This window comes from Populus alba, chromosome 13 (genome assembly GCF_005239225.2).
Source record: "Populus alba chromosome 13, ASM523922v2, whole genome shotgun sequence".
In the NCBI taxonomy this organism is placed as follows: Eukaryota; Viridiplantae; Streptophyta; class Magnoliopsida; order Malpighiales; family Salicaceae; genus Populus; species Populus alba.
This window is the reverse complement of record NC_133296.1, coordinates 2,203,035-2,218,528: the sequence shown is the minus strand read 5'-3', so window position 1 is coordinate 2,218,528 and position 15,494 is coordinate 2,203,035. Positions and strand designations below refer to the sequence as shown.

Genomic DNA, 15,494 nt, shown 5'->3' with positions numbered 1-15,494 from the left:
TATTCTTTTTATAAGGATCCATTAGTCATAGTCATATTGATATGTGACAAATTGGTATTTTAGCATTTTAAAAACAGCATTACACTTAAAAGCAAAAAAAATAAAAATAAATTGGTGTCCAATGACTTTTTGTATTTTTATTTTTTAAAGCACGTAATTAAATTGCCTTTAAAATCAAAATTTATTTAGGCTGTGCCTAACTTTTTTTTTTGTTACAATCAAGTTGTAAGAAGGATAGTTTTATAGTTTAATAAATATAAATATTATTTTAAAAAATTGATTGACATGTATATTGTAGAGCGCATGGGTTATAGTTGTGCCATTTGATTCGTGCATGAGTGGGTGTTTGACGGCCAAATAATAGCTTTCAAGGTAGTGTTCAAATTGTTTCGATAAAATCTTCATTTCTTAGTGGCGGGTGCAGCTTATTGACCTCTACTTTGATATCAATGACTTTTTTTTTCGCTTTCTCTCTCCTACTTGATTTCTATGTTTGACTCTTTAAATTTTCAAAACAGATCTTCAATTTGTTTTTCATTCAAATTTGATCCATTTTTCTTCTTATTATCATTTTTTTATTGAAATAATTTATAAAACTAGATTTTTTTTCAATTTCTTCATATATTAAATTTGATCTTTATTTTTTTTATTGCTATTTAGTTTATTTGAGATAATTTTTAAAATTGATTTTTTCCTTACAATTTCATCCTCTAGTTTTTTTCCAATCAAATTTGATTTTTATTATTTAGATTGCTAATTTTTTAAATCGATATATTGTTTTTTTGATTCATCATTCAATATTAAATTAATTAAAAACATTAAATTGATTAAAAATTAAGTTTCTTAATTGATTTTAGATCTAGAATTTCACATGTTAAATTAACCAAGTATATTAAACTCAACAAATCAATGACCGAGTCTCTAATTTTTATTGCTTATTTAATAACATTGCTTCGTCTAAATATTTTTTTTACCATGCCAGCTACATAGCGCGAGCACCAAGCTAACCTCTAAATGGAAAATGTTGGGCGAAAGAATGCTGAAACTTGAGCAAGAATGATATCCCAGCTCCAACCCAGGATAGAAAGGGCCTTTGGAGAGAGCCGTCTCTGCCACCTTAAACAGTGAGTGAGCCAGTAAAAACACACCAAAGAGGGCTTTAGCAAGCCATAGAACTTGGAAAAAGCTTCTCCTTGTTAGGCAATCGTTTAAGGTTTCGTAAGGAACTATCGTTCAGATTCTGTCAGATTTGCACAGAAATCCTGAAAAGCAAAAAGTTCCGAGTCACAAAAAAGGATACTGCATCAAGAATAATTACATCATCCAAAATACGGTACATATGGACAACATTTCTGAGATACATGCCCGATTGCAACCAAACATTTGTATGATACAGTTTTCTACGACAATCTGGTAAGCAAATAGGAAAATCTGGAAGAAAGCAGCTGCAACATGAATGAGGTGAGATGCAGTATGCTAACTCTCACCAAATCAAAAGTGGATCTCAAAAAGGCCACTGTTCACTATATTAAACTCTTTAACATCCACGAGCTCTTGCAGCTGCATACCATCCAGGAATAGTTTCTGTGACTCTTGTTGCCCAAACCGAGTAAATTCACCAAAAACTTGCGCTTATGCAAAGATTCAAAGATTCAAATGAACATACATTGCCACTGAAATGTGGGTGTGGCAAAAACACGCAAGATTCTTCAAATATACAATGTTACTGCTGTTTTAAATCTGGCGTCTCCTGAGCTTGAATATCTGGCGTCTCCTGAGCTACTTGTGTCTTAGCCTGATAAACCTGCTTCACCTGCTTCTCATTTGGACCCATCGACGTTGATTCTTGTTTGAAGTACATTCCAGTGTTTCCTGCAGCTGTTTTGTTGATCCAATTGGTGGGTGGTGATGAAAGTAGACCTGTGTTCTGCTCGGCCTGATTTTGTAAGATTGGAGTGTTTCCTGGATTCGGCATTCGAGGTGAGATCACTGCAGGTGCCCTGCTTCTGATATTTTCTTCTACAGTCAGAGCAGACACCCCACTACTCAAGTTATGATACTGTTGATAGTACTGTACTCTGTCTTGAGTCCTAAAGTTGTGTCGGTTGCTTTGCACACCGTTTGACAAAGATTGATACCTAGGATTACTCATCAGGCCTTGCTGGTTACTGTGCTGTGCATAATGATAGTTTGGATCATCCCTATAGCCCCTTCCATAACCAGCTGGTCCAGCTGGTCTTGGTCTGTAGAATGTGTAATTGCCCGGGATATTATGATATAGTTGCTGGTCAAACACCCTAGAGGATGAAACATTTGGTTTGATATTAAGGGTGTTCTTGACAAGACGATGAGCTGCATCCCCCAGGAAGGGGCCAGCTACTGCTCGTTGTGCTTGTGGCCTGTAATACAGAGACAGCACGTGTGAATTAGGCTATTTAAGAGAAGACGAAGCAGTAAGTTCTAATCCCTACAATCTATGCTTTTCAGAGAAAAAAAAAAGAGGATATCAATGAAACCCTTCCTTTCTCCACATGTAAATTGAGCGAGATGCATTGTCTGTCAAGAATAGCAGGTCATGAACAAATGTCACCCATATTCAACCTAACCACCCAAACATTACAAACCAATGCAAATCAATTATTGCAAAGATGTGGAAATCCATTCGTACCTTTCCCTGCCTTGCTGTCTCCGGCCATTATCTTCATGCCATAATGTGGGGAATGATTTAAGATCTTCAGGTTTTACGATCTGCAAATAGCAAGAACATGCCTCAAATTAGCCATGGACATTTGTGAAATCAAATCATCAACTAACATCAAACCCTGTGACGGCACAACACATTATCCAAAGAAAATGCCTTCAAGGAAACAACATATGAGAATCCTTGCACCTGCAAACTTAACATGACCATTATATTACAATTGCATCAGCACTTCCACCCATATGCATATGCAGGGGGGAACTTCCAGAAACATAAACCATGACCAAACTCAATTTCCTTGAACACAAGGACTGCCTCCAGTTTACTGCCCAGCAATACCTTCGAAAAACATGCATCTAGAGCTCACATACCTTTTCAGGCATGGCCAATTAATTTTCACAGAAGAATCCCAGTTTACTGCTCCAGTAAACTCTGAACTATGAAACCCAATAACACTATTACATTATTTTATGCATGAATTGAATCACTGCCACATCATTAGTTGACAGAAATTCCATGTCCTTTCTTTTCAGCGTATAACAAAATAAACCAAATTTACAGGCATCTAGAGCTCACATACCTTTTCAGGCATGACTACACCCTCAGGAATTTCTGGGATGTGTCCACGGTATTTAGGATTTAGAAATGTGATATTTCTGCAAAGAAAAAGTACACAACATTACACCAAGGATCAATCAGCTTATGAAAACAGCACTGGAAAAAGTTGGAACTTACAAAACTTGGTTACCCTCTAAGGCTGGCAATCCAAGTATAGGGGAGGGGACCACACTTCTCCGCACATTTCTCTCATATAACCAAAGACAACCATTCATCCCCCCACTGTAAAAGGTCAGTGTAAAATGAGATAATAAAGCCAGCACACATAAATAATGATTTGACAGATTCAAACTAAAACATCAATCAACACTAAGACCAACTAACCTGGCTCTTGTGTCAATTTCCCAAGCAAATCTTTCACCTTCAGATAAATGATCGTTCTGTTGATAGTATGAAATAACTAGTTGAGCTAATGGATGAACAGGATGAATATATAGCAAATCATGCATCACTCTATTCCTGATCTGCTCTTCCTCCTGCAAATAGCAAATCAAAGATTAACATACTTGACATCCAAACTAAAAAGAAGACTGATATGCCACAAAACCGCAAGGTTTAGCTTCTGAAGGATCAAACCCATTATAGGGGTGTGAACACAACTGACTGCCAACTCTAAACTACCCTTGGTGCTTACAAATTAAATTTCAGGAGAAATTTAAGTACAGGAGGATATATCAACTAAAAAACTTTTCCATCTGGTATGAAAATCACTCAAAAGTCGACATGGATTTATTCAAATACAAAATTTAGCAAAAAACTATCAGATCACACAATCAAATAATTGACTATTAAAAAGTTACACAAGTAAAAAGATAAATGAATACGAGTTTATGTTAACAGCCCAACCTCCATTACAGTAACATAAGAAATAAACTTTAGGAACCTTTGGTGACAAAAGCATCTGTAACAAATAAATATTTTTTCTCCGAAATCAGTATTCGAATTGATATTGTTTCCTAGAATCTAAATCAGTAGAAATGCATTATAACTAGGAATCTCAACAGGTTTTTTAAAATATCACATCACGAATCCTTCTCTTTGCACAAAATTGATCTCTCAGACAGTGGCATTTCTCCATTAAATATGCTTTCCCAAATCTTAATTGCATACTTTTCTTTTTCAAAACTCTGAAAATATCAGAGTAAAAGCCTCCAAAAGAATAGCTCAACATCCAAGAGAGCAAGGAACATGTAGTAGTTTATATTTACAAGAACATGTGCAGAGTGAAAGCCTCTAATAAAATGGCCAACACATACAAGAGAAATTAAAATATAGTTTACAATGGATGAAATTATTGGATACTACTTTAAAAAACCTAAATACCGTTAAAGTGCTTTCAAGCTTCTTTGTCTGGGCAAGCAATTTCCTCTCATCAATAAATGGCAATTTGGCAATACCCTAGCTTCCAATAAATATAAGGTAAATATAGTCAGTTGATAAAAAAAAAAAGGTATAGTTAAAGCACATGTATTGATAACCAATACAGAATAATTTACCTGCCAAGCAAAGCGCTTGCCATTCATGTCAATTTCAAAATCTGTCCACAATAAAGAAACCCCATTAATCTTGTGAAGAAGATAAACAATTCCTTGAGGTAAATTAATCAATATCCTTCAATCAATTCTTTTACCTGAGGGAAAGAATCTATGAATTGGTGAAGATGGATTGGTCATCAATTTCCTGTATTCTTTTGGCAAAGCATTAGAACTGTAGTATGCCCAAAGGATGACACACAGCACAGGAAGAATAATCAGACAGAGTATCCAAAGTAAAATTGAAAATGCAAGGAGTTCACATAAAAAAGAAAGAAAAAAAAACCTTGCAGCTGGTAGGGTTCCCATAAGTTGATCAAAGGGTTTGAATGGCTCTCCAATAAAAAAGTTTAATTCCACCTCACCCAGATCCTTAAGATCTGAAGCAAATGGGGCATAATGGAACGGATAAAACCTGAAACAGACAACAGAGAATTCCAACTTCAACTAATTGCAGTAAGGAACCGTATCATATAAGCTTATAGAGTGAATGGAAGCCTATTTTTGTCCATTTGATGAGCAGAGTGATGGCAAAGCTAAATTTAGCTGTCACAAGCCATAGAAATTTGATTGGTTGGCAGGTCATATGCTTAAGAGCTCAGGGTCAAAACCACCTTCAAAACAGATAGAACTATAGTTCTCAACTTTCAATGAACTTACTGTCCTCTTTTCCATTATTTCTTTACTCATGTATAGAGCTTCAAGATATTATACATTCATATATAGGTTTGTATTTTTGGGCACGTGCTTGTTCTTGAAACTCCAATAAAAAAATTTAAATTGCCAGTGAAAATAAGTATAATGACTTTCTAGTTTCTGCCTTTATTGAACTGACCATTGCCAAGAGCAAACACCTTGGAAGTAATAATGACAGACCCAACACAAACCTTCCACATACTTCAATACCTGCATGAACAACATCAAACGTTATTTTCTTTTTTCTTCAGATACATGATTGGTTGTACAGAAAACAAGTGACAGGGACAAGGGAGACCAAAAAGGAACATTAGCAACATCAAAAAAAAAATTATACTCCAGAAACCATATCTGGCATACTTCCTACATCCAAATCTTTTGTCACGCCAGATTTCTATTTGTTATGATGACAAGCAACTGACTTTTTCTCTATCTATTCATTATTTTCTTCTCTTTTTTTCCTTTGGTTAAGATAGTACATAATAGTGTTCCCATTCAAGGAAAAACATGCAAAACTCCTTGATTTTTCAAAAGCAGCCTTATTTTCTTCATGTAAATCTGTGAAGTTCACCTTATTATATTACACCTTCAAACTAAAGTCAATATAAATTAAGAAATCTCAAAATGAAAAGTTGGAGAAAATAATGGAACTTGAGATCATAATAAAACAAATATAATCACCATGAAGAACATATTCATTTGTTGAAAAAAATGTGTACTCTTTGAGGTGGAAACAAGAAGCCAATCGCATGCTGATAGCACAGCAATAAGACTAATGACACCCAAAAGATCATCCAGATAAACTAATAAATAAACTCTTAGGAACTGGAAATGAGAAGCCAACAGCAAGTTGATAGCACAACAGTGAGACAAGTAGCACTCAAGGTCACCCATATAAACTAATAACAATAACGAAAACCACCCCATTAAAAAGGGTGATTGAAAGACTCATTTAATGTACTTCATCATGCCAAGGGATCTCAGAATGAAGACCGTATAACTACAGGAAAAAAAATATGTACAAGCAACCTAGCAGCTTTGATGTTGGGGCCTGGGGGTTCTTAAGGAGAGGAAGGACTAGTGGGGGGAGACAGACGGTTGTCATGAACTACTGTGTACACACAAAATTTTGCTACCAAGAGAAAATGCAGATAATAATCTATATGGATATGCTAAGGTGCTAATTGCATGATTAGGAAAAAACAACTTACCACTTCCTTTCTAACTTTGTCAACCTCCTCTTGATTTGACAACTCAAATTTCTCAGCATAGTATCTCTCTTTGTATCCAGGTTCCCCTAATTTAACCTGACAAGAAGAAAAATGAACCAAATTTTATACCAGGAAAATGGACAACCAGAAAGACAAGACTAGCCTTCAAATGGGCTGACATTGTCCTCAGTTGGTCCACAAGATGCAAGGCCATGGATAAGCAAACTTACAAATATCAAACAGAAAACGAGCCTGCTAGAGTAAATGGATGTTCAATATTTAGACACTACTGAACCAAAATAATCTTCGCTGTTTATCTACAAAATAAAATCTACCTCTAAAGACAAGGAACTTAAGGCACAACCGTAAGTTTCAAATTTACCAGTTAGAAAGCAAAAGCAATTATTATTTTTTAAATCTTAAAAACCCTATTAAGAAAAGAAAAATCCTTAGGTCACCAAACACAACATGGGAATCATACAAAATTAGCTTTATATTCCTTTCTCTCGAAGAGTTAAGACCAACATCCTGTATTGAAAAATTAGAAACAATATTAAGCGTCAACTCCTCTAACGAGCTTTTGTCTATACATGGAGAAGTCCAAAAAAATGAGAGAGGATTGAGGTTTCTGTCAAAAACTAACTGGCAAGGAATTGATAATTGGTTCATTTTTGTTTAATATAGATCCTAAACAATTTTTCACAGGCAAATTCAGAACACAACACATTTATTTAAATCCATATCATCAAATGAAAATATTATAGGCACAAACCTTATCTACAACTGGTGCTTGTATCACTTCAGAGGACTCTCTCCTTGCTTTGAGTTTCATCTCTTCATTATTATCAAAAGCCTGAAAATGGATTATCCACACAAGTACAAACAAAAAGATAACCAGAGAAGACAATATGTATATGACTCCAAAACTCAAAATTTGCCACAGAAGAAAAATAGAAAGAAGAATACAGTCTGCTTTGCAATGTGTGTATAAAAATTTGACGTAAATCTTAGAGAACTAAGCATTCCAAACAAGATAAGGGAATCCCCTAAATTTCTTCAGCTCTAGCACATAAAGTAAATTTTTTATCACCAGACCAATTTTCGGAGTGCATCTTAAATTTTGTAATGGTTTACAGAACCTAATACTTCTACTAATAAAGTAAATGAGGAGCAGCATATGGGGTTTCATTTAGGGCCAACATCCTACCTGCTGTATCTAGCAAATTTACAGTTACAGATAAGTTAAATCATTGCCAAGATTTTACATAAATTGTCATCTAAACATAAAAAGTCTCTAGCCAACAAGATGGTCCAACAAGTGAGCATGCTATTACCAGCAATAAATAGTAAAAATAAACGCAGATATTTGCATTAGACCCAAGGATGAGAACTGAAGACTATAAGTCCATGCATGGAAAAAGAAAACACCTGTTGTATACGAGTCCTCTTCTGAAAGATTTGCTCCTCGTAGACAGCAACACACTGAATAAAGTGTTCTACTTTATCTAGGAAAACCTGTATACAGAAGCTAATTGAAATCAGAACATTCATTAGAACTCATGCTTGCAATAGTGGAGCAAAATCATTCCTTGAAAGTAACCAACAAGCAGCATAAAAAGTATGAAATACAAGCCATGGTGATTTAAAAGGGGACAGAAGCACTGAAGAACAAGTTTTTTTGGCAAATCCAGCAGATAGATGTAACTATTTCATGATATGGGTGACAAAGAGCAATAACTAATAAAAAGATTATCTAACCAAGTAAGACTTTCAGAGCCAAAAAGGAACTTCTTTGAGAGAAAAGGAGAAATAAAAAAAGTAGTTTAGAATAACTAGGGGTCAGGACAGGCTATAACATGTCTATATCTTGGCTAGAACCCACTGAGTATTAAAGCACATGTTTAGCAAGCAAGTCATTCTAGAAATTCAAGCATATAAAATGAGCCAAACCTGAATTCAATTTCCAAACAAATAAGTATGATAAAAGAGATACAGAGGAAAGGGTGGAATTGGGCAGCTAAGATCTAATTCTATTTGGAGACAACCAAATGCATTGATAATGCATGAACTTTCTAATATTTAGAATGATATCTTCCAGCAAACATAAAGCAAAAATCTCATGTTATCGCTAGTATCCTCTTGTCTCAAGTGGTCCACATTAATTCAGATGGCTTAGGATGAAATGGAAGGCTGGAAGGGCTAAATGCGTTCGAAATCAAGTCCAAAGTTAGAAAACTAAAATGAATCTGAGTATTTTTAGAAACACTACACTCACCAGAAGTCTTAAAACATCATCGCTCATAAGCAACAAAAATCTCTCACTACAAACTCTAACAGAAGTTCTTGTCTATAACTTTGTAAATTATTTATTAATTTTTATTAGCAGATTTTATTAAGTAAATCCACTTGATTAAAAGGAGAAGTAATCTAAACTAAAAGGAGGAAAAAAACTTGGTTTTGAAGAGTTAGAACAAAGGTGGGAGGAAAACAACAAGAATGAACAGACCATCATTAACAATGGTAATCTAAATTTTCAAGTGTTGCGCACAGTTTCCACCTGATCATAATTGTGATAAATGAAAAAAATGGATGCATGATATAAAATTAGACTAATGTTGTATTCCAAATCTTTAACAGATTTCATATAATGAGAAACATATTCCAGAGTATAGTCAAAGGCACAAGTATTGTAGAGAACATAAAAAAGAGAAATTACCTCACCCGCAAGAGTAAGATAACCACCCATTGCAGAGAACTCCCTTCTATAAATATGCATCAGTAAGCTTATAGCACCCTGAATCAGGAAAGGACGTGATGATGAAGTTGATAAAACTGAAGAGTCAATAAATAGTGTAGATAGCACCAGGAAGAACAACAAAGTGAAAACCATGAAGCAACAGAACTTCAAAACAAAACTATGGCCAATATAAATAAAAACATCAATATCTTTCTTTTTCATTGACAAAAGAAGAAAAGATTTCATAGTAAGAAGTAGAGGAGAGATTGGAGGACAAAAGCAGATCAATGTCACTTAATATTAGCTAAAAAGCATCCAAAAGAACTAGGAGCTGAGCAACACAAACAAGCTACAAAACAAAAACCACCTCATCTCATAATAATTGTTTGTCAAGAGTTGATCACTGAAAAACTAAACAAATGGAACTCAGCCTGTTGTTCAGTCCCAAACTCATTCGTATAACCATTGCTTGCTACTTACATACCTCCCTAATTTCCAATGTTGGCATATGCGGAAGGAAGTCATTGCCAACAAAAAAACACATGAACACAAAGTCATCCACTATTCGTTCAAAGTTGATAGCAAATGGTGGGTTCAGAATCTCCAGATCATATTGCAAATATTCTCGCAGCACCCAGATGTTGAGGAACTGTTCAAATAAGGAGACAGCTTAGAAATACTACGACGAGATGGAAACAAATGGAAACAGTTGATGTCTGTTCTTCAACCTGATATTTCTTCTTGTGAATTGGGGTATCATCTACCACATGCCAATCTAAAGCATCATCTCCTTGCTTGCCATGACATTCAGCTGCAAGATGACCAGCTTGACCACAGAGAAAACATTTATCCTGCTGCCCGGGAAGTGTAACTATCTGTACAATCAACGCATATAAAATTTATGACTGACCAATAATCGATGGAGAAATGATGCCAACTTTAGATTATGAGCTGCAAACCTCTCTTAATATGGAAAAGTGAACCTCATGCGTGGCTAAAGACAGCATAATTAAATCTGCATCCTGACCACAAACAAAATAATTTCATAGGATTAGCAGTTAGATGCCAAAATAATAATAAAACAATAAGATCTGAAATGCCAAAATGCCTCAAATCAGAAACACGCTCACCAGACTATACAGACAATGGCGTGTGTTTGGATTGAAACCGGAAAGGTTGCGTTGCAATCTTATATAAGACATGATTTTGTGCTCTCCCTCACCAGGAACATTTGAATCAGAAAGAATAACCTTCAAATAATCACCCAATGCAGCCCCATAAATAAGTTTAGAGAACACAAAGTATCCTGAAAAGCTGAAAGTATATTCAAAAGATACAGAAGGGATTACTCCAAAGACAAGGAATGATCCGATCTATAACAAACTAAGCAAAAGGAGAACATCCATCACACCTTGGTATTCTGCCAGCCCAGATTGTGATTCAATCTACTTTGTATATAATACTGAAGCGCAGTCGAAAGAGCAGCCATAAATTGAGTGCCAGGAGTGATAACATTAGAATCAAATGTTTTAGGCGTTTCTTTAACGGATAAAAGCTCCCCCTCGGCCTCAAATTCTTTCCTCAATCTTTCTTCTTCAGCTTCCTACATACATCATAAATAAAATGATACTAAGATCATCGCTTCTACAAAAGAGGATCCACTAAAAAAACCATTAAATTATCTCAATCTTACTGCTTGAGCAGCATCTTTTGCAGCTCTAAACCGTCGCGACCGTTGCTGGTTCATTTTAGCTCTAGGAGCAACCCCATCTACAATTATCCCAGGAAAAAACCAATGAACTTTAAATGATTATAAATTCAACAAATACCAAAACCGGTTAAAAGAAAAATCAATAAAACAAGAACCCTACCAATTGCCATAAAAAGTAGTTTCCTTGGACGAACCAAGGCAAACAAATGATCAATGTAAGCAAATATGGACTTGAACACATCATCATAAGCAGCAGGTGCAGGCTGTAAATAAAATCAAAAGTAAGAAACCATTCAACTTATTCAATTACACACAGAAACTATATATATATATATAAAACCCTCTTTTAAGCCCAAACCATCAAAATTGATAACAATTAATTCACACAAACAAAATCAAAGATTTCCTCTTTTAAATCTTACAATATAAAATTCTACAACTTGCGTAAAATATATGCTTCCATTCAATACTAACCATGAAAAATGGACAGAATTTAAATAACACACAAAATCTTTCAAACTTTTAAACCTTAACAAAACCCTATAACATGTGTAAAATTATAAATGAATGTTCATTTTAAACACTATCCATCAAAATCAACAACTACATCCAACAACACACAAAAAAACCCCTCTTTTAAACCCTAGCTAAAACTTTACAATCTGTATAAGTATAGCTTTGCAGCGAACAATAACCATCAAAATTTAACAACAGTCAATTGCATTTACATCAAAATTTAACAGCAATTCAACTACAAATACAAAAAACCTCCTTTTAAACCCTAAGAAGCTAAAATTCCAGAAAACTATACAAGTATAAGTTGGTAAATTGTACCTTGCCTTCAGGATGGAAGCAGGGATGGATGATCCCGTTCATATCCAAATACAAATTGTCAAACTCAATACCATTAGGGTTAGGCTTTGAAACATCGATTGGTTTGGAGTTTCCATTCGAATCCTCTTGAGGTTCCTCTTCGATCACATCCGAAATTGATAGCGGGTATCGGTCTAAGAGAAGCCTGTAGAACGCTGGTACACCCATGTCCAGACTCTCTGGCTACGTCCGGCTCTGGTTCTATCGAGATCGGAGAATTGAAGCGAGTGCTTTTTCTTGTGGGTTTTTTATTGGAAGGAAGGATCATTGTAACGGTGTTGGGTACGGTGACAGATTAATGGACGAGATTGCCCGCGTAAAGGGAGATTCGTTGGGTAGTGGTTGGACTTTGGACTTCGAATGGTGTCGAGGAAGTGTGATTTTGGGCGGGAGCTGGGGGTTAATTGGGGAAGAAAATAGTAGACCGGTGACTAATTTAAGTTGGGTTAATTTAATGTTTTGATCAAAATTTGGCTAGATTAAAAAAAAAAAAAAGGGTGTTAAACCATTGAGTAGGTAGAAAAAAACAAATTCGTATAAAAATAATTTAAACAACGACTTCGTCATATTTTTTGAAAATTGCTTCTTTGGCAATATATATTTATGAGATTAATTACAAGAAAAAATTGAATCCATGTAAGGGGGGAAAAAAAAAAACAATGTAGCTCTAGACACAAAACAATATAGACAACAACAGCAAAAAAAAATTGGTCCCTGGAATTGTTTATGCTTTGGTCCCTTAATTTTCTTTTTCTTTTTATTTGGTCATTTGACAGTACTTTAATTTATAATTGATCTTGGTAATTTATTTTTCATGCTGCATATAGGGAACTTAAGGTGTTGTAAAAATATTTTGTCGCTCAATTAGTTATCATTTTGCAAAGCAAAATTCAATTTATTTGATTTGCAATGATTAGGTCTTTGAGGATCGTATTAAAGGTTAAAGAAATGTCCAGCTTCTTTTTTGCCAATTTCATTGACTAATTTGCATGATTGGAGCGCATTCATGTCTTTTTTTATTTTTTATTTCAATCCCTTAACTTTTTTAAAAAAAATTGATCCCTTGTTTTTTTTTTATTTGGGACTTAACTTGGTATTTGATTCTTGTTGTCTTGATACGAGGATTTTTCAGTGTCAAAATAATTTTTCAATGCTTGGTTGATACTCAATTTAGAAAAATAAAATAAAAGTTGGCTCATTTAAACATTTTTAAATGTTGAAGGACCAAAATTCAATCCAATACAAGTTATAAATCTAGCTACCATGTTGCCATTAACATCAATAAACCTAATCTCACATAAATGGAAAATGGCGTAAATTATGGAATTTGAATATCCCTCCAAGTATTAAATATTTTCTTTGACGAATGTGTTAACATTGCATTTTAACTTGCAGCGGATTAATTGAAAAGGGAATGAAAGTTCTTGATATTTGTGCTATTTGAAGGGGTACAGAAATCTAGATAACATGTCTTTTTTAAATGTCTATTCGTAGTTGTATATTGGCAAGAGATATGTATGGTCTTTCATATGACAGGCACGATCAACTTTCAGGTTTTTTAGTTTGTTTGCTATATTGGATGAGGAGAACATAGAACAGGTTATTGTAATTATGTGGTTCCTATGAAATCAACGTAATGAGAAGCAATAACATAACAAAATGGTGACAGTATTAGGTGCATTAAAGAGGGGGATTGATTTTTAAAATAAGTGGAAAGCAGCTCATATGTGTTGAAATGGATCACTTGTTATTCATTCTCCCATATCATGATGAGAGAAACCATCGGTAGGAAAGTAAAAATGCAATATTAATGCAACATATTTTTAGGACATCTCTACAATAGGAGCAAGATATATTGTTAGGGATCATAACGGGGCAATTATATGTTGTGGAAGAGGAGTGTTCACTTCAGCTACGAGAGAGACATTGGTATTGAAAAAGGTGCTACAAAAGCTGATTTCATTGAATTTTGAGGTTTGTTACTGTGGAAACTATAAGTGTTCATGGTTTGGTTTGGTTTAGACTTAAAAAATCAACTGAACCGAGTTATATTGGTTTTGTAAATTATTAACCAGACTAGCTTGAAATCCAATTCAAACCAAACTAGTTTGACTCGGTTAAATTCGGTTGTTTTTTTCCATAAAACCAGGAAACCTAATCCCTTCAGAAATCAAACACTAATTTTTCCTTGCTTGGGATTTTATATTTCCTGCTATTATAAACTTGAGCTGCCAAGCGAGGAATAATGCAGTTTAGCTAACCATCTAGAGGATTTTGTAATACATCCATCTTCATTATAGTAAACAACAAAAGCTATAAATTCATCTTTGATCATTAATCATTGTTTCATGTTGATATGCCTTGGATCCCTGGTCGAACACTAAGTATTGGGTCAAATTTTACCTTGCCATTTTTTTTTTAACGAAGGAGTCGTCTCCTTCTACTACAACTTGCAATAATAGAGGAGGATGGTGACAGCTTATGCAGAAGTAAAGAGAGAAAAGAAGCTAGGGAGATGGAGAGGTGGGTTTGTGTTTAGCTAGAATCTAGATAATATGGGACTTTTAAAATGGAGACAAACACAAAGGTAGAACAATTTAAACTTGAAAGGGACAGAAAGATTAAGATAAATATTTTCAAGGGGTCATGGCGATGACTTTTTACGAGGTCAGGGGAGATTATGTCAGGGTTAGGTTTCAGTATTTAACTATTTATACCCCTCTTAATTTGTATAATTTTTAGGTTTTTTGGTTGCTTTGGTTCAATTTGTCAGTTTTCGTATTAAAACCAAAACCAAACCAGACTTATTAGAATTTATGGTTTTAAAAATTAGTTTAATTGGTTTTTCATTTCGGTTAAGTTTTTTTGATTTTCTTGGTGATCGGTTTTTTTAAATACCCCTATTAAAAACTAATTCAAAACTTGTAATGAATCATCTGACATCAAATAGAGTTGATTTTAGTAAGTTTGGTTTGGTGATAGAAGATTATCATGTTTTATTATATATTGTTGAAAATTATCAACTGGTGCATTCTAAATTGCAAATATTATTAATTATTATTTAATTATAAACTCTAGAAATAATGATTGTGATAAAAACTGGAGTTTTGTTCAATATTTCTTTCCAATATAATGTTAATTGATAAATAATGAATGGCAAAACATAATTTCTAGAGTTTATAATTTATAGTTAAGTAATTTCTAGAGTTTATATCATTACTTAACTATAAACTCTAGAAATTATGATTGTGATAAAAACTGGAGTTTTGTTCAATATTTCTTTCTAATATAATGTTAATTGATAAATAATGAATCGCACTTTTCCTTTAAAAATAAAAAACTTATTCCTAGATGTTGAGCTAATGTCTCGTGACATATTATACACACACCTAGTTTAAGAGATAGTAATGAAGAT

The 15,494-nt window shown here is 34.1% G+C and overlaps 1 protein-coding gene across 2 annotated transcripts; it reads right to left on the bottom strand.

Annotated features, from left to right (window-relative positions):
- Positions 1-1,263: 1,263 nt before the first annotated feature.
- Positions 1,264-12,433, bottom strand: LOC118053300 (5'-3' exoribonuclease 4). 2 transcript variants are annotated; one of them, XM_035064525.2, is made up of 22 exons: positions 12,041-12,418; positions 11,367-11,469; positions 11,189-11,265; positions 10,907-11,098; positions 10,626-10,745; positions 10,455-10,517; positions 10,224-10,370; positions 9,980-10,144; positions 9,475-9,552; positions 8,187-8,273; positions 7,531-7,611; positions 6,759-6,854; positions 5,687-5,757; positions 5,138-5,266; positions 4,950-5,026; positions 4,816-4,856; positions 4,643-4,717; positions 3,644-3,795; positions 3,437-3,541; positions 3,282-3,357; positions 2,669-2,748; positions 1,264-2,399 (listed from the first exon to the last, which is right to left on the bottom strand). In XM_035064525.2, the coding sequence occupies exons 1-22, from the start codon at positions 12,245-12,247 to the stop codon at positions 1,724-1,726; spliced, it is 2,898 nt and encodes a 965-aa protein (XP_034920416.1). In that variant the 5' UTR covers positions 12,248-12,418; the 3' UTR covers positions 1,264-1,723. The 2 variants fall into 2 exon arrangements, 1 of the variants encoding a protein (XP_034920416.1); XR_004688339.2 differs by lacking the exon at positions 1,264-2,399 and having other exon boundaries at positions 3,450-3,541; positions 12,041-12,433.
- Between the last annotated feature and the right edge of the window lie 3,061 nt (positions 12,434-15,494).

Bases quoted from the DNA above. Each gene is read 5' to 3' on its own strand.
- LOC118053300 (XM_035064525.2), bottom strand. From the start codon at position 12,247: ATGGGTGTACCAGCGTTCTACAGGCTTCTCTTAGACCGATACCCGCTA. The intron at 10,518-10,625 runs GTGAGCGTGTTT...GTTTGTGGTCAG, and splicing joins GCCATTGTCTGTATAGTCTG to GATGCAGATTTAATTATGCT. The intron at 4,718-4,815 runs GTAAATTATTCT...ATTGGAAGCTAG, and splicing joins GCAAGCGCTTTGCTTGGCAG to GGTATTGCCAAATTGCCATT.